General features: G+C 37.8%; 1 protein-coding gene across 4 annotated transcripts; it reads right to left on the bottom strand.

The window, feature by feature from the left end:
* Nucleotides 1-1,133: 1,133 nt before the first annotated feature.
* mbd1a (methyl-CpG binding domain protein 1a) lies at nucleotides 1,134-21,808 on the bottom strand. Of its 4 annotated transcripts, XM_081349519.1 has the most exons (15): nucleotides 21,647-21,747; nucleotides 18,679-19,172; nucleotides 17,269-17,383; nucleotides 15,364-15,884; nucleotides 15,169-15,245; nucleotides 15,013-15,053; nucleotides 12,225-12,281; nucleotides 12,051-12,086; nucleotides 11,443-11,478; nucleotides 8,954-9,136; nucleotides 7,841-8,152; nucleotides 7,195-7,275; nucleotides 6,352-6,597; nucleotides 2,815-3,027; nucleotides 1,565-1,742 (listed from the first exon to the last, which is right to left on the bottom strand). In XM_081349519.1, exons 2-15 carry the CDS (start codon nucleotides 18,903-18,905, stop codon nucleotides 1,707-1,709), a joined length of 2,181 nt encoding a protein of 726 aa, XP_081205645.1. In that variant the 5' UTR covers nucleotides 18,906-19,172; nucleotides 21,647-21,747; the 3' UTR covers nucleotides 1,565-1,706. The 4 variants fall into 4 exon arrangements, with proteins under 4 accessions (XP_081205646.1, XP_081205645.1, XP_081205643.1 ...); XM_081349520.1 differs by lacking the exon at nucleotides 12,225-12,281 and having other exon boundaries at nucleotides 1,134-1,742; nucleotides 21,647-21,808; XM_081349517.1 differs by lacking the exon at nucleotides 1,565-1,742 and having other exon boundaries at nucleotides 2,414-3,027.
* Between the last annotated feature and the right edge of the window lie 1,306 nt (nucleotides 21,809-23,114).

Genomic DNA, 23,114 nt, shown 5'->3' with positions numbered 1-23,114 from the left:
CATTTATATATTTTACTTTACACTCATATTTAATTTGCGGGAGTGCAGCGTATCATCCCTCCCGCCCGCACCCGCAAGTGCACCTCCATCATCCCGCCCGCGCCCGCAATGACCTTTCAAAATTTGTCCCGCGCCGCACTGTTTTGCGTCGCAACCCGCGGGTCCCGCGGGACTCCCGCGGGAGTGCAGACCTCTAACTGAAAGCTCTTATTTAGATATAAACCCTAAATTTGGAACACAACTTGTTTAGATTTATGCCTTGATTTTCTCACAGTTTTAGATTAAAACATGTTTTGAAAAATATATTTCATAAAAAAAACTTAAACCTTTAAAACCTTTTTCCACTTCATCAATAATCTGCCAAGTGTCTTTAAAAAGAGACCAAACTAAAGTCTTGCTTCAAAGCATTTAATATTTACAAGTTTAAGTTGGAAATTTCATTTTCAAGTCTGCTCAAAAAAGTGATTAACAGTTAATAAATGGATCCTAACTATTTTTATAAATATAATTTAATTTAAATTATATTAGTACCATAAAATGCAAAATATTAAATAAAAATAAAAACATCAAACAAAATCTAGTATTCAAATCATTTAAATAAAAAATAATAATAATTGGCCATTTTTGACTGCTACGCAAACAGTATTTGCATATCGCTTTTAACAACAAATATTCCAAAACGAGATGTACAGAAGATAATGTTGCGTCTGAAATCGCATACTGTCTGAGTAGGTACTACATTTGAATTTACTTTATGAACGTTAAAAAAATTTGTTCTATATAGTATGAATGTGTAGCATGAATGAAATTCAGAGGTACTATATCAGCCATGTTGTTTCTGTCACATGACCTACCACTGTCAGCTGCGTCGCTTCACTGCCATTCAAAAATCCTCTTTCGTGGCCTCATGGGACAGTAAAGTGTCCATCGTATCAAGGTAGGTACTCTGTTGGCATACTGATTTTCGCATATTATTTAGTGGGAAGTATTTGATTGTCATACAACTCCCAATATACATTTAATTCATATCACGTTAACAGATTACCCAGTTTGAAACCCCCTGCTTTACACCAAGGACCAAGAATGATTTTGATTCACTTCAGATGATAAAAAGACCAGAGTTCTCAGTATTTAAGAAAAAAAAATCTTTATTTTTACCCACCCTTCATAAAAATCTTACTTTACAGTGTTTCAAAAACTGAACTCAGTGGTTGAACAGACCAAAAGAGCAAGATTTACAATACAGAGATGCTCTCACAAACACCTCTAGCTTACATCCTCTATTTATTATAAATAATTTCAGACAATTACGTGTTTTACAGCTCATTTTGTACACATCTCCAGGGGAACAGGTTAACAAATTTGAATTATGCTGCCGATATTTTAATTAAATCACTCAGGAATGAAAAACACAAAACGTTGCTCTAAAATAAAAACAAGGTCTAATTTTGTCTGCATTGATTTAACATCTCTAAGGGAGATTTTAAATATGCATAAAGGCCAATCAGTGTAATAAAAGATGGCGTTCACCAGGCCTTCTCCGGTCGGACGTCTACACTAGGCAGGGATTAATACACACAACAGCAGAAATGCACACAGATGCAATGCAGTTTGCAATTGCCATTAGTTGCACTTTATCATGCGTAACACAATTCAGTCACATGAAAGCAGGTGTGATTAACAACAGGACAAAAAAAGACCAGAGTTCATCTTTCTTTCCATATAACGCTCAAACAAGAATCCTGCAAAAAGAACGGGGGAAAAAAAGACGTAAAAACACATTATGAACGATTGTATGCTTGCTTTGGGGTACAAATTAAATACAGTGTAAGCTATCAATAAAAAGCAGACTATTTCTAAAGGTTGAGTGATTTTGGTTTAAAATTGTGTTGAAAGAGTTTAGGTTTGAACATACAACCCCAAATTTACCACAACAAAGGCAGTTAATAATACTATTTTCATTGTACAACAATAAACATGTTCACCAAACAGCTCTGAATCAATAACTCAGCCTGAATAAGGGCACCTGGGAAGTTCAAGGTTGAAATTGGTCCATAAAATGATCGAGAGGTAGTTTAAATGAGAACTGGAGTGACGGAAAAGAAAGGATTTTGGCAAAACTCAATGTTTTTTGTGAGTCCGAACATTTTGCCGCATCACTAACTTCCACATTTCTGAAAATAAAACAAACAAAAAAGAAGCACCATTTTGGATGTTGATTGGGACGATGACGTGAGGTTGGTACGGAGCCCCGCACATGACATGCTGAAAAAAAAAAAAAAAGTATATCGTGGCCATGAATTAACCATTTGTTCCCACGACTCGGATTTGCTAATACGTCAGCATGTTTTAGACGGTATCATTCGTTCCCCAATTTACTAAATCATGGCTGCATTGTAACGATTCATTCCCTTGTTTTAGTGCAATCAAAATGAGGGAACGTATTAGTTATGTCATTTGTGGGGCTCCGTAAGTTGGAAACGGCTCTAACTGCACTATAAGCTTAAAAACTGGTGGAGGATTTTTCAAAAACTACAGTAAATTCTCGTGGAAGAAGATTCACCCCTCCACAGGCTGCGTGCATTTCACACAATGTTCTTCATCCTTGGAAATGAGCAAATCGCACAGAGCCGCTCGGACGCACATTCTGGGCTCCCAGGGCGAACCCATGTCGAGGCTCTGGTAGCCCTGACACACACCCAGCCCTTCCAGGTCTAGCAGGAGCGACACCACATGGTCGAGCGTCTCGAGGCAGGTCGGGTGGCGCGAGTAGACGGCGTGCATGAGCAGGAGAGGCTGGTTCTGGACGCTGACCTGGTAGAAGAAGCCCTTCTCGATCTGGACGATGGTGTCAGCCATGGTGGAGAGCTTGGAGCACTGCAGGAGCTGGAGGACGGGGCCTTTGGCCATGACACACACCCAGTGAGCGGGCAGCACCGTCTGGCCTAGGGTAGTGAACAGCTCCATCAGGCCTTGGTCTCGGTCGCAGTCACTCTCTGCCGCCGCCAGACTGAAGATCTGAGTGATCTACAAAAGCAGATGTGACATTGACATTGTTGGTATAGCTGTGGAAATCTCTGACTGCGCTGAAGGTTTCATGCACCTCTCTCTCCAATTGACCGTTCGCAAAGACCCGCCCCCTTTAGTTACTGTTACTGTTTAGTTAATGTCCGACAAGCCACGCCGCTCTCACGCCACACCAGCAGGTTACTTTTGATATGAAACAGTCTCAACTTTCAAATTTGGGAATTTTTTAAAGAAATTTCTAGCCTGGCTAACGTCAGACCTCTTCTCATTGAGACGTGGTCTGGGAACCACATGTTCATTTTCTCGTATTTGAGGCGTGGTTTACGAATGCCCAGAGCCGTTTATTGGGCGCTACGAATGTCTATCAAATGCGCCTGCACGTAGCTCATAGCCAATCGTTTCAATTATACCAGATGACGTATGTAGAGCGCCAGAAATTCGACGAGGAATAAGACAAAATAAACTTGCGTTCTCTACTTAGAACACTATCTTTGGGGGCATCGAAAGGTAACTTCGCGTCTGATGCCATGTTGGATCCATAGATGTAAACAAACTCTGTCGGTGTGTCGCGTAGACGTCGTCATCGTCTTGCTGCTCCCTCCCCGACCCGTTCTGTGATTGGTTCCCTTTTTGAGGGGCAGTTTTAACAAACCGGATATCTATCTGATCATTTAAAACGCATGAATGACCAGCAGTTTACGGGCCCATTGGATCAAAATCCAATTTAAAACTGAAAACAAAAAAACAAAAGGATTTTGACAAAAGTAAAACATATTCTATGAAAAATTGCTTCAGAAATAGGCCTATTTAAGGTTCTGCACCATTTCTATGTTATTCATATTTAAAATATGTGTATGTGTATTAATATTGGGGTGGGGTTATGGCACAGTGATAAACTCAGAAAGTTAAAAATGGCACTTCATGACCAAAAGGTTGCCGACCCGTGCTGTAGACTGACTCTCATGTGAGACTAGGGATGTTTTTGCCTGGAAAAATCTAATGGATGTGACGTTTAAACTGACATTCTATGAGACATGAAATGAATGCTTATACAATGTTCAGGATAATGCAAAAAGAGTATGAATTCATGTTAATTCAAACTATAGTCTCACATAACCAGATCTTTATAGTCTATAGTCTCAAATATATAATCAAACTATCATAACAGTTTAATTTTAATGACCTCATCTGTCGACATGATGCCTGTGAATTACAGAGCTTGTGCAAACACATCCACATCACTATGATCAGATGCTTTCTTAACTGCTGTTTTCTCACCTCTGTCATTTTCATTTATTTTGTTATTGAGAGGAAAGCACACAGCACATATTTACATATTCATCTAAATGTCACTCTGCAGTAGGGCTGCACAATTAATTGCAATGAAACTGCACTAGGGCTGCACGTTTTCAAGTTTTTCATTAACCGTTAACCGAGGCCGTTAGCGGTTAATACTCGGTTAACCATAGTGTGCGCGCCGCAACCCCGAGATAGGCGTAATTTGCGGGTGGGACATCCCCACCACTATTTTCTAAGGTCGATATTGTCCCCACCACTTTTGAAACATCTCGCGGCACAAATAAGTGATCAAAGTGCTCGTTGCTGCTGCGATCGAGAAGGGTCTTGTAAAACGTGCTGAGGTATTATTAATTCGTGGCCACGAAACAATTCACCTGAATATTCACCAATTCACAAAAAAAAAAAAAGGAATAAAAAGCTGTACGAGAATAGTCGGCCTTCACTGAAGAGCTATCTTCACAGGTAAGAAAAACAGTTTAATAATTATTAATTCGTGGCCACGAAATAATTCACCTGAATATTCACCAATTCACAAAATAATAGGTCTTTAGCATTCACTAATTAATAGAATCAAACTGTTTTTGGCCACGTTGTAATTTGTTAAATCAAAATGAGGGAGGGAATTAGTTCAACGTGTCCACGATTTATTAAAACGAGGGAACAAATAAGTCGTCGTAACAACTAATTATTTAGATCAGTGGACAGGGCGCATAAGAACAAACAGTGAGAGAGCACCGGCCGCGCGCGCGCGCACTCTCACCGCCTTCAAACAACACGAGCGCTGTATTGCTCTCTCCCTCGCGCATATCAACACAAGACCGATTGTGTTTTATAGATTAGTAGTTTGTTCATATAAAGTGTTTGATTAGCAAGTACATGTTTAGGAAATGCATAATACAAATTGTATGGGTTAATGTAACTGTAAACGGACTCTGCGGGTAAAACTGTTGTGATGAAACTGCGCATGCGCGGGGTAAAACTGCTGGGGTAAAGCTGTGGCTCTGCGGCTCTGCAGACAGATATTGTGCTGCGATCAGTGGCGCGGATACTATGTTTGTTTCTGGCTCGCGCACAGCCTTCACTCTCGGACGCGCGCTTTCTTTGCCCGCTTCATATTAGAAAACTGGTCTAGCGGCCAGTGTATTACAACTAAATTCAATGCACTCCATTGACGCCACTTAACCGAGCAAAATGTTTCACTCGGTTACGCAATTTTTAACGGTTAATCGGTTAACCATGGACACCCCTAAACTGCACGCAATTTGGCAAAGGCTGTGATTATTTTATGCGCAGTTTGTCTGTGCAGCGCGGCTCTGTGATCACTAGTAAATGCTGCTCCATCTGAACGCCAGAGGGCGCTCTCACGCAGATTGAAATGCTTTGATTGATTAATCATGACTAATAAACACACAACTGCCTTATTCTGTGTAAGAAGCCACATCATCTCATTGAAGGATGCTCAACTGTTGTTATGAAGTGAGTTTGAAGTAAAAGCATGTTATTAAATGTTGTCTTTTGTTAAATGTTGTCTTTTGTTAGGTTCATAAATGCTTCTCATGTTTGGAAAGATGTTAGATGTTATATACATACATACATACATACATGCATACATGCATACATGCATACACACTTTTTTTTCACTTCTTTTTTTTTATAATTATATTATTATTTATATAATAATAAGCAGTTTTATTTATTTTATATTATTATTATTTACTTTTATTTTATTATTTCAATTTTTTGTTTTATTCAGCAAGGAGGCATTAAATTGATCAAAAAGTTAAAGACATTCATAATACAACTAATCGTCAAAGAATCCTGAAAAACATTTATCACGGTTTCCTCAAAAATATGAAGCTGAAATAATACTTAACAATATTACTGTTTTATGCTATTTTTGATCAAATAAATACAGCCTTCGTGTGCATAAGAGCCTTCTTTCTAAAACATAAATCTTAAAGACCCCAAACTTCTGAACGATAGTGTATTCAGTCGTAGTGAAGACAGATGTCCGGCGAGACTCACCACCGGCGTGGCCTCCTGTTGATGTTCTGACACGTGGTGTTGTGTGTTCTGTGGTTCTTCTGTGAAATGTGATGGTGGTGACCCCACTCTCACCATCTCAATCTGAAGAAAACCATTCTGAGTCGCGTCATCCATCGGCAAAGAACCGATGACCTCACCCAGCGGCATCTGATTGTTGTTGCACAGAGGTACTGATCCAAGCATATGAGGCGCCACCGGCATGCCCGGCATGTTGTAGTATAATCCCTGTGAAACATGCAGACATCGAAACAAACGTCAGCTTTCAATAGCCATCAACATTTGCAACATCTATAATTGGATTTTGTAAATTTAACATTCTGCTGAAAAACTCTGATGGAAAACTAAAAATAAATCCAAAAAATCATGTTTAATAGGTCAAAATGCTGGTGAACTATCCGCAATTCTGAATCAAGATTCTCCAATCAGAGAAATCACTGTTATATTAGAAGTGGGAATCACTACATACAAGGTTGTGCTGAGATGGCAAGCAGGAAACACCAAGGTAACATGCATCTACCTAATGTTATTTATGGGATGTTTAACTGCTAAAAAATACTACTACTAATTATTATTATTATTGTGTAGCCATATTGATATATAATCATAAAATGTTGGCCAAACTGAGCAACCCTACAAACAAGCACAGCAAACCTGAAACCATTTTTAATCACACAAATCATGCAGTCCTAAAACACTGAATGCAATTGCAAAAATGCATAAAATGCTTTAGTCTAGATTTTTTAATGCCAATTAATTAAGAAATTAATTCCAGAACCAAGGCTGGAGAAATCAAACAAATGAGAATGATGTAGAAAGTCTTACCTGAGCACCGAGTCCAGAGGTGTTGGAGTACATCACATTAGACGCCATCATTGACCTCTCACTGTCCAAAATATCAGGATCCTATGAAAACAGGCAACGAGATAATCTAACATTAAACATATTTAATAACCTAATAAACATGATTTAAAATAATTGAATTAAAATAATTCATATTTCTTGATTAAATTAGATTTGTTGAGGGGACCTTCTGCTGAAACTTTAAATCTACTTTTAGTCTAATGCTGCAGTCAAGTCATAAATTACCATAATTACTGACAACTTTCTGACTCATAAAAACCATTAACGTCATTGTTAATCCCATAAACACAAACTGAAAATATGTTCTGAAATTTATGACAGCTCTGATGTTTCTACCTTCTAACTTTTAAATGTTATGGCATTTTATTATAGCCACTGTATACGTATTTTACACAAGCATTGAGTTGTGAATAATGTAGTTATGAAGCACTTTGCTGTCATCAACAACAAATTTACACAATAATTTGAGTCTAAAATAAGTCCAAAAATGTAAACGGCATAAGAGCTGTCATCATGTATGATGTGAATGCAGACTAGACTTAGACCTTGTTTTGTGTTTTGGTTTGCAAAATTTAATTCTGACTGCAAACATTTAGAAATCAGAAACCTCCTCTATGTTGGATGGTTCGTCATCCTCAATCACGGCCTCAATGAACATGTCGTCGTCCTCTTCCTTAAAACTGTAATTCCATTTCTTCCTTCCTCTGGCCTTGGAGCCATTCATTTTATACAGTCTCACATCTTCTTCATCATTATCCTTATCAGACATTTCATCTTCATCATCATCATCATCATCATCATCGTCGTCATCATCCTCCCAGGGTTTGCTTCTGAATCTCCGCTTTTTTCCCGGTCTCCCACGCCTCTTGAGCTTGGGTTTCACGTTTCTTCTTCGTGGAAGGGACGGATTCAGCTTTCTCTGCATGATATGATAAAACAAAAAGATCTTGCAAAATGCACCTCCTAAATGTGTATTAGGTGCCTGATGGTGAGGTGATAACCAGTGTTGGGAAAAGTTACTTTTTAAAGTAACGTGTTACAATATTGTATTACTCCCTAAAAAAGTAACTAATTGAGTTAGTTAGTTACTTTTTATGGAAAGTGATGCGCTACGTTACTTTTGCGTCAGTTTTTCTCACCTAGGATGGGTTTGCATGTTTGTTTAAAAGTTCTATTTTTTGCCATTGTAAAGTGTCAAACTGGTAAACTTCATTCTGGATCGCAGAAGAATAGGATACAGAAGAAGGAAGTTCAACACTATTACTTTAGCAATAACATTTTTTTTTAACTCAAATGTGATGTTTATCTAAGACATTTTGGATTTTTAGCTTATTAGTATCCATTTCAGATAATTGAAGGTCAGCAGCAAATATATTGGTTAATAAAGTGAGATTTAAAGTATATTTAACATATTTAATTATTGCAGGTTTGCATAATATTCTGAGTTTGCATTTCACTATTTATTCATTTTGAGGAATACTGAATAAGTCAAATGAGTAAATGCATGCTCACATATGGAGAGCTGTCAGTCAATAAATGGGAAAACGTTACTTATTTAAAAAATTATTGTAAATTCAAAAGTAATGCATTATTTTACTAGTAACTTGGAAAAAGTAATCTGATTACATACCGCGGGTAACAAGTAATGTGTTACACCCAACACTGGAAATAACCTAACTCTTGAGTGATGCCATTAGATGTTAATCATACAAATACGTACATTTGCACTTTGACCATGAAGCTTTGACTCAAACTTGCACTGACGCAAGCGACATTTCTGCCTTTTCTTGTTACTGCCACCATATTTGGGCTTGTCCATGCAGAAGTCGCATTTGCCACAGTCGTCTTCACGAAGACATGCGACACACTGCCGACACATTCTGCGGTTCCGTTTCTTTTGAGCCTAAAAGCGAGAGTAGACAGAGAAAATTAATAAAGGACTAAAGATTTTTTGACATGCAGTAAAGACATGACTAAAGCTTTTTAAGGGGTTTTATGAGTTCCGCTATAATCAGGAAAAGAATATTCCATGCTAAATCCACAATGTAAAGCCTGACAGATGCCTGAAATAATAGTGAGAAAAGAATTTTTTTTTAAATGCAAATGTTTATTGAGCCTTTAAACATCTCATTAAGTATAAAATAAAAGAACGTATAGCTCATACTCCGCAATTTTATTCAGTGGCACAAACTGAGCAAAAATATGCTATTTAGTGCAGTTGCTGATATTTTTTATGGCCAAAAAGTAAGATGAAATTCTAATAGCTTTCAATAAAAAATCAAAAACATAAACGAGATCTTTATAACAATAGTCAACCTTAGGGGTGTCCATGGTTAACCGGTTAACCGATTAACCGTTAAAAATTGCGTAACCGAGTGAAACATTTTGCTCGGTTAATTTAGTTGTAATACATTTTTGCACCACCAGAGACCGCTAGACCAGTTTTCTAATATGAAGCAAAAGAAAGAAAGAAAGCGCGCGTCCGAGAGTGAAGGCTGTGCGCGAGCCAGAAACAAACATAGTATCCGCGCTACTGATCGCAGCACAATAATATCTGTCTGCAGAGCCACAGCTTTACCCCAGCAGTTACCCGCGCATGCGTTTACCGTTACATTAACCCATACATTTTGTATTATGCATTTCCTAAACATGTACTTGCTAATCAAACACTTTATATGAACAAACTACTAATCAATAAAACACAATCGGTCTTCCGACCTTTTACTATTGTGTTGATATGCGCGAGGGAGAGAGAGCAATACAGCGCTCGTGTTGTTTGAGGGCGGTGAGAGTGCGCGCGCGCGCGGCCTGGGCTCTCTCACTGCTTGTTCTTATGAGCCCTGTCCGCTGATCTTAATAATTAGTTGTTACGACGACTTATTTGTTCCCTCGTTTTAATAAATCGTGGACACGTTGAACTAATTCCCTCCCTCATTTTGATTAAACGAATTACAACGTGGCCAAAAAACAGACTTTGATATTATTAATTAGTGAATGCTAAAGACCTATTTTTTGGGAATTGGTGAATATTCAGGTGAATTATTTCGTGGCCACGAATTAATAATTATTAAACTGTTTTTCTCACTAGTGAAAATAGCTCTTCAGTGAAGGCCGACTATTCTCGTACATCTTTTTATTACTTTTTTTTTTCGTGTGTGTGCGAATTGGTGAATATTCAGGTGAATTGTTTCGTGGCCACGAATTAATATTACCTCAGCACGTTTTACAAGACCCTTCTCGATCGCAGCGGCAACGAGCACTTTGATCACTTAAAAAACAAAATATTTCAGCGCTAGATCGCCTAAAAAAAACGAACGAAATGAATGCTCTGCTAGTTAACTGGAGATGTGTTTTTTTATTTGTATTGGTAACGTTATTCATCCCGCGAGATGTTTCAAAAGTGGTGGGGACAATATCGACCTTAGAAAATAGTGGTGCTGGGGACATTCCCACCCGCAAATTACGCCTATCTCGGGGTTGCGGCGCGCACACTGTGGTTAACCGAGTATTAACCGCTAAGGGCCTCGGTTAACGGTTAATGAAAAACTTGAAAACGTGCAGCCCTAGTCAACCTACATAAAATGCATATAAATTTAAGTTATCACTCTATATCTGCCAATAATATGTCTTAGTAAGATGATAGTTAAACGCTTATTTTAATGATCAAGTATGGGGAGTTTAAAACATATAATGCAATGCAATGCGATACAATGATGACCGAGAGATGAACCAATAAATGGTTACTCAAAAGCCTAATGGATCATATTTGATACTCACATTTTAACATCATTTTTCTACATAATGGAGTCTGGATAATCAAGTATTCTTAAGTCGCTTCAGTCCAGTAAGTGTTCATCTTGAAATATTACTAAGGATTATAAAAGTTATTCTTACATATATTTTATAAAAAATCATTAAAGGTTTCACAGCAAAAATACATGTACCACGACATGAACAGGGATGTTTTTACAATTATACTAAAAGGCCTTTTACTTGCTAAAAAACTATCAATCCAGCAAGTTTTGGTCATGTTGATCATTTAGACTACAGGACTTAGACGTTTTGCATATCAAATAAGATACAAAAGGGTTAAAAATCATCCCATGCCACAATCATTAGCAGAGTCAAACAAAACTACAAAAGATTAGTGCTATCCGTGAGATTCCACTAGTGCTGTCGGTGCGAGAATGTGATGATACACTCACTCACCCAATCATCTTCATCACCACCATCAGGAGCAAAATCCTAAACAGCACATACAATAGAAACCGGGATCAGTATTTTAAGCACAGCACTCCAACATGAACAGGGTGCAACAGTGGTTAAGCGTGTAATAACTATTTCAATATGAACAGCACAAAATGAAACGATGACTATTTCCTAACAGGTCTCCAAAATCTATAGTCAAAGTTTCAATGACGTCAAGATGCATATGATCCAAGTTTGCGTTTACACTATTTTTAAATTATATAGACATGATAAACATGTCAAACTGCTCAAATAGCACAAAGTTCAGAAAGAACTCTTCTTTTAAGTTATCCAATGAATGATTTGCTTATTTTTGATACTATATTTTAAGCTATGACAAAGTATTTAAACACTGAATAAATAACACTTTACTTTTAATACTCCTAAAAAACAGTGTAAAAATGAATCATTCCTAATGTTAAATTAACTCTTGATAGTATGTAGTAGTGGTATGCAGTTTCTATAATTTAATATCATTAAAATGCAGCGCTGACAGTTTCATGAATGAGCAACTATACATTGAATTGATTTACCTTTTAAAAAAGAAGCTACATGAAAAATAAACTCACCTTATTTACAATTTTCTTGTATTTGGGATGTGGTTTCTGCAGGAGATAGTGGCATTATGTTTTGGTGTGCAAGTAGTTCAGCTACAGACAGATTATTTGATGATCTTTGGCAATGCTTTTGTGTATGCTGCAGCCCATAAATGTGTCTGTATGATATTATATGTTTATTATTACCAGTATTTGTTTTCTTGGATGTTTTGTTTTCCCAACCTCCCACTGATCCTGCCCCACCTTGAAAATAATAATAAAAAAAAACATGCAAATGCATAATAAAAAAGAAGCAAAAGAAATATGATAAACAAAGGTGCTACTTTCAACAGAATCATAAATAAAAGGAAAATAATGTTTCTAGAAAAGAATATTCAAGAAAATAAAAGAATGAAGTAAACAATGCTACTAGAGAAATGAAGGATAATCTGGACTTTGTTCAGCTTCTTAAAGTGAGCAAACAACCGTTATTTGGCTTGTAGACTGAGAGCAGAACAAATGAGAAACTAGCTTGTGTTAGTTCAGATATTAAGACCCAAAAGTATCGCCAAAGCTACCTCTCATACAACTAACGTGAACACAGACACAGCAACACCGCAGTGCTTCTCTTCCCCTTCACAACATCAACAACAGCACAGATGAATGATTCCTCAGCACAATCTTCCAAAAACAAAAACATAATACAGCAATGAGACATGGGATAACTACAATTTTCTTAACTATATTTAATTTTCGTCTATGTTAGCAAAATTACTGCAATATTCCTCACTACCCTAAAACAGAAAATGGTGGCTGTATTTAATACTTGTGTTATAAACAAAAAGATTTTTGTCAACACTGTCATTTGTCAACACAGGGTTTCAGATGTAGTATTTCTCCAATTGATGAAGCTAAAAATCAGTTTTACACTGTCAAGTGTCAATATATGATGAATGACAGAATGAATATCGGTGAGTATTAGAGAAAGCAAGGAAAAAACAAAAAATAGAGGAGGCAGAACCACAAGGTAGATAAATATTAAACTTGTTTGACAGATTAAAGTCAGAATGAAATGCAAGTTGCAATAGTGTTTTCTTAGTGTTGGACGTATATCCAAGGGAAACGGCTTCTCGAACAAGAATAAATGTATGGCGGGACATGATTTTGTCCATGAGGAATTGATTGGATGGTTGTGGTTTGCTATTGGTGGATCTCATGTGAGTGACAGGTTGCCCCGCCCTCGTGCCAGTAAACACGTCATCATAGAAAAGATGTACAAGAGGGAGGGGAAGCTACTTTGATTAAAGATTATGAGGGCACATGGTTTTAAAAATAATAATAATGATATGCACAGATTTATAACAAATACTGCAATCTTCCATTAAAGAGCAACTTGCAGGTTAGAAGACCCAACAAGTCAATGTATAGAAAAATAATGTAGGAACTAGATTTTCTTAAAAAAAAATTTATAAATACGCTACAGTGGCTTCTGGAGTCGTTTTTGTGAGAAAATTTTACTTCCGCATCTGAAAATGGGCGTGACGGGCGAGAGTCGTGACGTAGCACGAGGGAGAGCGGTCGATTCAAACAACAGAGAAAAATGGATTGCAATGACATTTCGGACGCTGAGGAAATTGTTGACGGACCACAGCCATACAATTATGAGCCTGCTAGGCTGCCAAGAGAGCAGGGACAGGCCAGGATTAATGTTAGACAGAACATATTGGAACTTACAATAACAGAAACTAAGCTTTGATCAGGCGTTTGTCATGCTCATTAATATCCGCCCAGACTAACGTTACGTGATATAACTTAGCGGTTTCTCATCGAGAGACAGAGAGATATTTATTCCTGCAAACATTTTTTGTTCCATAGGTGCTTGTGTGGGAAATGCGAGGCAATGTTTACAGCTGAGGAAAGTCAGTGTTGCAGGGAGGTGGATGCATACTGGGCCTTAGTGGAAAATGCCCAACTTCCATGGTTGCAGTTAGTGTTACTACAGTAAAGCCATGGTGAATGTTGCTGATCTGTGGACACTGGATAGTTCGTTCATTCATTGCACAATGTTTATTCCTGGTTTCCACGTCAGCGCTGTTCGATCCGTTAATAACGGAGAAATGTGAATATTTCTCACTAGATCTCGCAGCGATGTTATTACTTCAGTGGCGAATTCAAATGCTTTATTTACTGGATCTCGCAGTTAGGCTACAGTGTTGCTTGATCAGGCTCGCGCTGCACTGGTCCAAACTGATAAACGGTCCACACAAACACAATAACGAGTAGCTCAGTTTCGTTCCGCTTACATTGCGTTTGCCAGTTGATGTTGTGCTCGCGCCTACATCCGGCGGGAGAACCCGAAGATGTGTGCATAATTCTCCGGAGTGAAATGTGCGCCACAAACGACAGAGTGTGCGGTGACAGACGCGGCAGTGAAGTCTGCTCTCTTCACCTGAACAAAACGCACCCAAGAACGAAAAGCCTTGTTTTTCCTAGAAGGAAAATGATGGACACGATGTCCTGACAGGCTGGATTTTGTGCAACCAGCACAAACACAATCATTTACCATTATGGCTTCTCTAAAACTCGATCTAAAACTTTCTCTGTCGCTCACTACTGCTCTAACTACTACACCCACAATGAGAGCGCTGGCTGAACGCGAGCTCATATTTACCTCGGCATACGTCATATGACGCGTTGCTATAGGGGGAAAGGCGTATTCCAGAGCCTAGCACATTTTCATCAAAATCTCTACAACCAATTAGATTTCATTAGTAATTTCTACATATGTGTTTTTAAAAAACCTCTTCAGACAATATCAAGTATTAATTCAGTTATAAATTTAACCTGCAAGTTGCTCTTTAATTTTGATTTCATGGTGACTTTAATTCAAAATCATTTTCGCAACATAAACTGTATTATCCCAGGTCTCAAGAATCAGTGACAGAAAACAAGGAAAGGCAGGACTGACAGGTCTTGCAATGAGAGAAATACATACCTTCCTAAACACAATGTTTGGAGGAGAGTACTTCTTCTCTGCTGCAAAATGAGAACATGTAGAAATTAGACTACAAAAAAGGCAATAGCACACCTTAGAATTACTACAGAATATCATGCTTGCTGAAATTAAAGGTGTAATTATAAATTCACATACATTTAGGCCTACATCTGAAGCACATCGTGTCTCCAGGCTTCTGAGCAGAAAACGGGTTTCCACAGTTTTCACATTTACTGGAGAAAGAGAAACAACTAGATTCGTTACTACATTCATGAAGGCCCTAGTTGAAACTACAGCAAATATTCAAGATAGACTTTCTGGGCAGTATGAAATGAGTCTGATTGTGTTCACCTGAGCATTGGATGGCTTTCCTTCAGCGCCATTGTTCCATTAAGCCTAGTCTCCGGAAAATCTGGCGAAATTATAGTCTGATCTGAGATCAGTGCATCCTGAGTTTTTGTAGGGCTAATGGGCTCCAGAGATGGATAAAGCCAGAGTCGAAGGGGCAGCTCAGCGCCGTCTTTCCCAGGTTCGCTAGAGGAACTCACTATCTGTTGGGAAACATTCCCCACTTTTACTGAAGGAGAGTGAATGTAATCCCGTGTCCTGGACGTGTCGATGTTGAGCGGCGAGACTCTCGTGAGGCGCGGGGGGCTGTTAAATTCTGCGTTGGGTGTGTTGGAGAGGCTGCTGAGTCCTGCAGGTGAGCAGGGGGTGAGTCGAGGTCTCTGGGGTGTGGATGTCGAGCTGTGGATGATGCTCTGGATTGTTCTGGGTAAAACTTCAGGCATGCGGGCTGGGTCTGGGAGGGGAGCGGCTGTTCCTGATGAGAGACTTGAACGTTTGGTAATTTCCAGCTGGGAACGAGCACTCTATATATGACAAGCAACCACAGAGAAAAAATAAAGTATTAAAAGAAATGTATTCAAATGTTATAATAATATAATTTATGATTAAATTAAAAGCAGATTATATTTAACTTAAAATTTCATTTAAATTAAACCTAATTCTGTAAATTGCACTCATGATTATTAAAGTGACCCTATTATGCTTTTTTGGATTTTACCTTTCATGCAGTGTGTAATATAGCTGTTTGAAAATTGGTTTAAAGCTCAAAGTGCATAACAAATAAAGTTATTGTCTCCCGAAAGAAAGAACCAATTCTGAACTGCCTGAAGCAAAGTGAATTTTGCACTTCCAAAGGATGAGGATACAGGTGCTAATTGATTCGGTAAAACGGGCGGCATCATTACAAGGGCTGAGGAAACCTCCCGAGCTGAAATTTAAATATGGTAATGGGCATGTCATTTCCAACATGTGCTGTAAGCTGTAGACTAATTACAACAGGCTGGGTCATCTGACCAATGAGAGCAGAGTAGACCAATCACAACAGACTGGGCCACCTGACGAATCAGAGCAGAGTAGACCAATCACAACAGACTGGGCCACCTGACGAATCAGAGCAGAGTAGACCAATCACAAGAGACTGGGTCATTTGACCAATCAGAGCAGAGCAGAGTCGACCAATCACAACAGACTGGGCCACCTGACGAATCAGAGCAGAGTAGACCAATCACAACAGACTGGGCCATCTGACCAATCAGAGGAGAGTGGACCAATCACAACAGACTGAGCCATCTGACCAATCAGCGTAGAGTAGACCAATCACAACAGACTGGGCCATCTGACCAATCAGAGCAGAGTAGACCAATCACAACAGACTGGGCCACCTGACGAATCAGAGCAGAGTAGACCAATCACAACAGACTGGGTCATTTGACCAATCAGAGCAGAGCAGAGTCGACCAATCACAACAGACTGGGTCATCTGATTAATCAAAATAGACCAATCACAACAGACTGGGCTGTCAGTGCAGAGTAGCTCTCAGAAAGGAAGGGTTTAGAGAAACCGGATCCATGATCGAACATTAAACACTGAGAGAAAAGAGGTGATGCTGCAATTTATGTTATGAGAAAATTAATGTTTTTTATCTTAGACACATGTAAAACTATTGTAGGAGACTCCAAAACAAAATGAGGAACCTTTAATTTAACATAATAAGGCCATTTTAGGATTAGCAGTAGCCTTAGCAAGCATAACAAAGAGCTTTCAACAAAAAACAAAAATGTTAAATGTTCTATAAATAAACAAAACATATTTAAACCACTATAAATATTATATGATATATTATTTCTCTTACTGCACATAATATTCTCTCTAACAATGCAAACAAAAGACAGAAAAAGCTACACAAACCTTAGTACTCCTAGTGCGATCCATGTGTATTCCTTTCTTGAAATCTAAGCGAGAAAGCCCTTGTCTAACATTTCTGGCACTCGGGGGCCGACCTCTGCGTCGTTTTACTTTCGGACTGTGAGGATATGAGAAGTACAAAAGTCGTTTTATTAACTGAATATGATCAACAGGTGTGATATGAATGTCTGAACATGTTCTGCAACTGAATCTGATTTATCCATTTCTTCACTTCATGACACATTTATTCATTATCAAATAGATTTCAATGTTTATATGAAAGAAAATCAAGGTCTTAAAGGGATAGTTCACCCAAAAATTCTGTCATCATTTACTCACCCTCATGTCGTTCCAAACCCGTAAGACTTTCATTTATCTTCAGAGCAAAAATTAAGATATTTTTGTGCTTGAGCTTCCTTTTACCATATCTGATGTGTGTGTTGATGAATGTTAATGTGAATAAAAGCCTAAATTAAATCTGTTCATTATATAAAGCGATCGTGTCTCTTCAGAAAATTTGGACTAAACTGCTCTATTCATAGTTTTACAATCTCTTTATGAACTTTTTGAAGTGTCAAAGTGGTAGTTGCGTAGCTGTCAATGGAGAGACAGAAAGCTCTCAGATTTCATCAAAAAGATCTTCATTTGTGTTCAGAAGATGAACGAAAGTCTTACAGGTTTGGAACGACATAAGGGTGAGTAATTAATGACAGAATTTACATTTCTGGGTGAACTATCCCTTTAAGGCCCGTTCACACCAAGGACAGCCACTATAACAGTATCGTTTTAAAAATCGTTCTAACTGTTAAAGATTAGCAGAGTTCACATAATAACGACACAGAGGAACAATATCATTGGAATTACTTTCACAAAAAAATTATTTTCCAGCTGATTATTGATAAAAAACATTGACAGCCAATCAGAATCCATCCTGCTTTAAGAGCATTTAAAGCGGCAGGCGACAAAACTGCAACATGCTTAGAATAAACAGTGTTATTGTGCACTGGTGTGGATGCTAATACAGCTATCATTCTGGTGTGAACTGGCCTTTACAGTATTATGCATGTTTTAAAGTAATAAAATGTTTCATTGCAAATATTCAGCGTAACAGTTTTAGTGAAAAATATTAACTGAATTAAATTAATGTCTTAGTATTTAGATTTCCTCCTTTTGCATTAACAGCAGCAATGATGCTGACATGAACATAACTTGATGATCATATACTCAAGCACTATTTGAGAAGCTTCAACGGAAGCAGGAAAATCTTACCTGTACAAACCTGTTTTAATTTAATGTTAAATTTTAATGTATTCTCAGACCTTTGGACTTAAAATATTTCCAGGCAACACACAGCCTATTGAATATTCCACTAAATGCAAACAAAAAGCAAGGAAGTAAGGAAAAGGCACATACATGCTCCTGACACTCTCAACACCATCTTCGTCTTCTTCCATTGGCTTCAGCCAATCAGGTGGCAACTCAACCGTCACTATTCCAGGCATGTTGTCCCACTCAGTATTTTCCTCAACAGCGGTAACATCATCTGCTCCAATCGGATGATTCTCACTCAAGAGCGGCACAGTCTCTTCCGGGTTCATCGTCTCTGGTTCAGCTGACGCCCTGTTCAGCTCATCCGTCATATCTGATCTTTTCCTCTGGCCTCGAGGCCTCTATTTTACAAGTAGATGTGTGAGACCAATGGTTTTGACTTGTGAGTCATCCCAGGAAGAGTTTGGAAATTTAATCTCTGGCTCACATTTTTAAATAGGAAAAACGACTTTTTAGTCCAAAGAAGTCGGAGGTATTAATTTCATCTCACAATGTTCCGAATAGCCTGGGTTGCATGAAATGTCAAAGATCCAACACTTCATCCATGTCTTTACTGGTTATGGATCATTACATTATACCTGTAAAGAGAATGCTGATATTAGAGAAAAACACTAAATAAGCACAGCTATTAAATTATTATTACGGCACAGTCTGATTTTACACTTTTTTTGCAGCTTGATATATATCTAAAGACATTGAGATTGATTGCAAACAAATCACACTCACATACAGCGTAACATCGTCATTGCAGTTTTAAGAAATATGATGTTGACGCACTTGTATCATGATGTGCATACAAATCACTATTTCAATCAAATATTTCAGCAAAAGCTTATAATCAAGTTTTTCCACTGTAACGTAACCGATGTGTAAATAAAATCCCTCTATTAAATTGGGCTGTTGAAAATGAGTCAAGCTAGCAGAAACACGATGAACAAGCGTGAAGGAGAATATTTATAGAACGGGGCCGAAACGAGTGGTTGCCATGGTGACAGAATTGCAGCGAGCCTAGCAGCGATGGCAGGGAGGTCGATACAAATGAGCTGAGTACATTCGATATCTGCAATGCAGCGCAATTACTATGGCAATGAAATACGTTACAGTGCAGCAGGCAGCCAACATTTGTTAAAATTTATCTAGCAGAAAATACTTCATTTCCTGAAGCCCCTTCTTATATGTAATTAAGACCATCTGTTTAAAACAACTGTTCTTTAAGAAAACTGCTGAAAGGTTGGCCAAGGTAATAGGCACAATTAAAGATTCACAATAATACAAACATGATAAAACAGATGTCAACATCTCAGTGGTAAATTCAACCTCGTTGTAGGTTTCAGCTCTAATCTGGGTCATAGAGCGATTTGTTTGAAGTTACAAATACAGCTTGTTGAGGAATATATCTTATTAAGTTAATTAGCAAGTCAGCAAGAAACTCACTGTTCAGGTAATCAGTAATATTCAAAATATCAACTGCTGAGCCAGCCATTTTCAGACCTCTCTCATTTAGTTAGAAAGTAATAATTACAGTAGCTCAGTATCAACACAACTTTATATTCTTTATCTTATCAACTACTTTCTGCTAAGAACAAAATTGACCGTTTCATATGCAACCGTGGAACGGATTCAAAGTATTTTAATTTTCCTAATAAATTATCAGCAATGACCAAACTGGAGCTTATCAGTAAGAGGGTTATTAATAAAATGCAATATCTGCTTGTGTGCTACATGTAGTTTCTCTATCAATATTGTTGCAAAATATTTCTATTTAAATTTGCTGCTATACAAATGCAGAACAGTGTACTAGAATAAACCATAATAAACTAAAAAGCAAATTTCTCTGTTAATCATTCTAAAATTCGCTTAATTCCACTCATAAGACTCAAGATATACCAAAAAGTGGAATGTTAAAAAGAACCTTTAAACAGCGTTAATCGTTTTCCTTTTAATTAAATGCAGCAGAAGCAAAAATGCAAGTATGATTATGTGATCACTGTTACATTTGTACTGTGTTTATGAACACTAAGATCGAGGTTATTGGATTGATTCTTTGGCAGTAGATTTTTATGTCAAATGCAGTGACAAATGGTCTCTGAGTATGTTGTTATTACCATTTTTTACATTAAGCATTTAGTTCGTCCCAAGAACAATGACATTTCATAAACATTAGACGTGAATGTATTTTGCATTGTGCATTATATTTAATTTAGATGTATTGCAGAAAATGTTAAAATTGACAATGCTGTATTTATTATAATTTTGTGAGATAATAAGAACGACTTCAGTGAAGCTGTTACACTTGATAACCTACATGTAAAAAAAAAATAAATTTTTGACACAATGATCGCAAGTTGATGTGCTTGAACTCGTGGCCCTGGTAGCGATAGATCGTGAAAACAGCGCGTGAACAATTATCTGAATAGCGCGATGCACTTTTTTTTTCAGCGCAAATAAACTTATCTAACTTAAAACATTAAAGTTATGTGTCTTGTCATCGCGTGCCATTCCTACCATTATGAAAACGTGCTAAAAAAAGATCGGCGAGCTAAATAAACAGATCGTAAAAAAATCGACACTAGTTTCGCCAGCCTCCATTACAGATCGCTGGAGTGAGGAATGCTGTCCCGACGAGCGATCAAAAACACGTCCGATATAACGTGACAATTAACGACATACGTAACAAACATCACGCGTTTAGCAAGATTATTTCGCTGACAACATGCTGTATTATTTGTGATAGGTTTTAAAGACACGATAAGTTTATTTTACACGACTCTACCACGTCCATTTCGCTGTGCTGCTGAATGAGCTCAGGCAGCCCCCCTTCGCTGTTGACCCTCCCCTTCCACACACTCCCCATTGCTTTGCTTTCAGCGATGCAGCCTCGAAAACGACTTTCCGAACGCTCTCTCTTGCACGGAACCACGCCGATCTTTCGATTCATTTACTAGAGCGATAGCTATAAATTATAAGGTCATCTGCGTTTTATAAACACGCGTTTTGCCACGCACAAAAACAAACACCGAAACGAATACGTGCAGCATTTTGACATTCTTACCTCATCGCGTCTCGCGCCGTCGATCGAGCCGTTCATCTGCGCCTCGTTCTCTCCGATCAGCGATACTTTCGGCGATCTACTGCGCATGCGCTGACACGAGCATCGTAGGAAGTCGATCCTGACTGAAATAAAATTTAGCGGTTGAATAGTCGCTCAGCGCTCAGTGTCTGCAGTGATATTCGCCTTTAAATGAATAAATGATACACAGATTTGGCGCTTATATCAACAGTAGCCTACTTGCAGGTCCTCGGAGATTGTTGTTGTCTTTTTTATAAGCATTTCACGAATAATGTAAACGAATATTGGCGATTCGCGCATCGCTACATTATATTTTCCCGACCCCAAATATAACGTACCATCACCCATTTGCCTTGATTAATAACCATATTTAAAATCTATTCTGAGCATATTTGACGAAGATATTCGTTAATTTTTGGAGCTTAGTGATGTTCAAATTTTCGGAGCAAAATGACTTTGTTATCGTAGGCCTACTTTAAATCTGAATCCGAGAGGGACCTTATTTTTTGAGAGGGTTCAGCGTTTACTTCTCGACACAAATTACCACAGTTAAATGAGGTCAAATAAACGTACATCTAACAGTACAACTGAGGAGCCCTTGATTCACTTTCACACATGAATTCAAAAAGACCAAGGCTGCAGAAAACGAGATATTATTATAATTACCCGTTCTAGAGAAAGATGCATTTAACACAGTCTAATCGCGTTTTTCCTACATTATAATTATTGGTTTTCGTCATCTTTATTAACAATTATTTATGACCCTAATTAATCTTATTCTTAACATGAAATTACCTCAGAATCGCGCCATTCCTGTCAGAGGTTAACGCTGCACTGACGATTACAGAAAGAGCACGGAATTTTGACATTTTACATGGACCATAATTACAATTTTGTATTATTGAATTTAAACGTATATATTTTAGAATTAGCTGATTTCGTCTGAGAGATGACCAGGTTCCAACCCTAAAAATAAATGTTTTGTGTAAATGTATGACCAAAGTTTAGGTTCACACAACAAACTTTTTGTTGCTTATTAATTAATTGTAGGAAGTTCCCATAATGTCATTACAATAATTTGGCCACATTTGGACTGAAGAAAAACCTATCCCTTACGAAAAATTAACCATGGTTTTATTATAGTGAAAGCGTAGTAAGTAACCCATGTTTTTTTTTTGTTTTGTTTTTTGCAGATTACCATTTGTATAACCAGTTTTACTGCAAATACCATGGTTAAACTATGGTTAGTGTAGCAAAACCATGGTTAATTTGTGGTTACCATGGTTTAACTATAGTAACTATGTATTTTGGTTTTATTTGTAGTAAAACCATGGTTCATTTTTGTAAGGGATATCAACCCAACTAACTACTGTAGGATCCTTAATGATAGCAATTCCTTTGTGTGGAGGCACAAGAAATAAAGACAAATAAAAGACATTTCACCAGCTAC

This window comes from Scardinius erythrophthalmus (assembly GCF_964197995.2).
Source record: "Scardinius erythrophthalmus genome assembly, chromosome: 20".
In the NCBI taxonomy this organism is placed as follows: Eukaryota; Metazoa; Chordata; class Actinopteri; order Cypriniformes; family Leuciscidae; genus Scardinius; species Scardinius erythrophthalmus.
Note: the sequence above shows the minus strand (reverse complement) of the source record. Positions and strands in the feature narration are given on the sequence as shown.

What these genes read in the sequence shown, in the direction of transcription:
- mbd1a (XM_081349517.1), bottom strand. Translation starts at nt 18,905, where the DNA reads ATGACGGATGAGCTGAACAGGGCGTCAGCTGAACCAGAGACGATGAAC. An exon ending in GTTGAGAGTGTCAGGAGCAT is followed by an intron (nt 17,384 to 18,678) that starts GTATGTGCCTTT and finishes ATATCCTCACAG; the next exon opens with TCCGAAAGTAAAACGACGCA. An exon ending in ATCCAAGAAAACAAATACTG is followed by an intron (nt 12,087 to 12,224) that starts GTAATAATAAAC and finishes TATCTCCTGCAG; the next exon opens with AAACCACATCCCAAATACAA.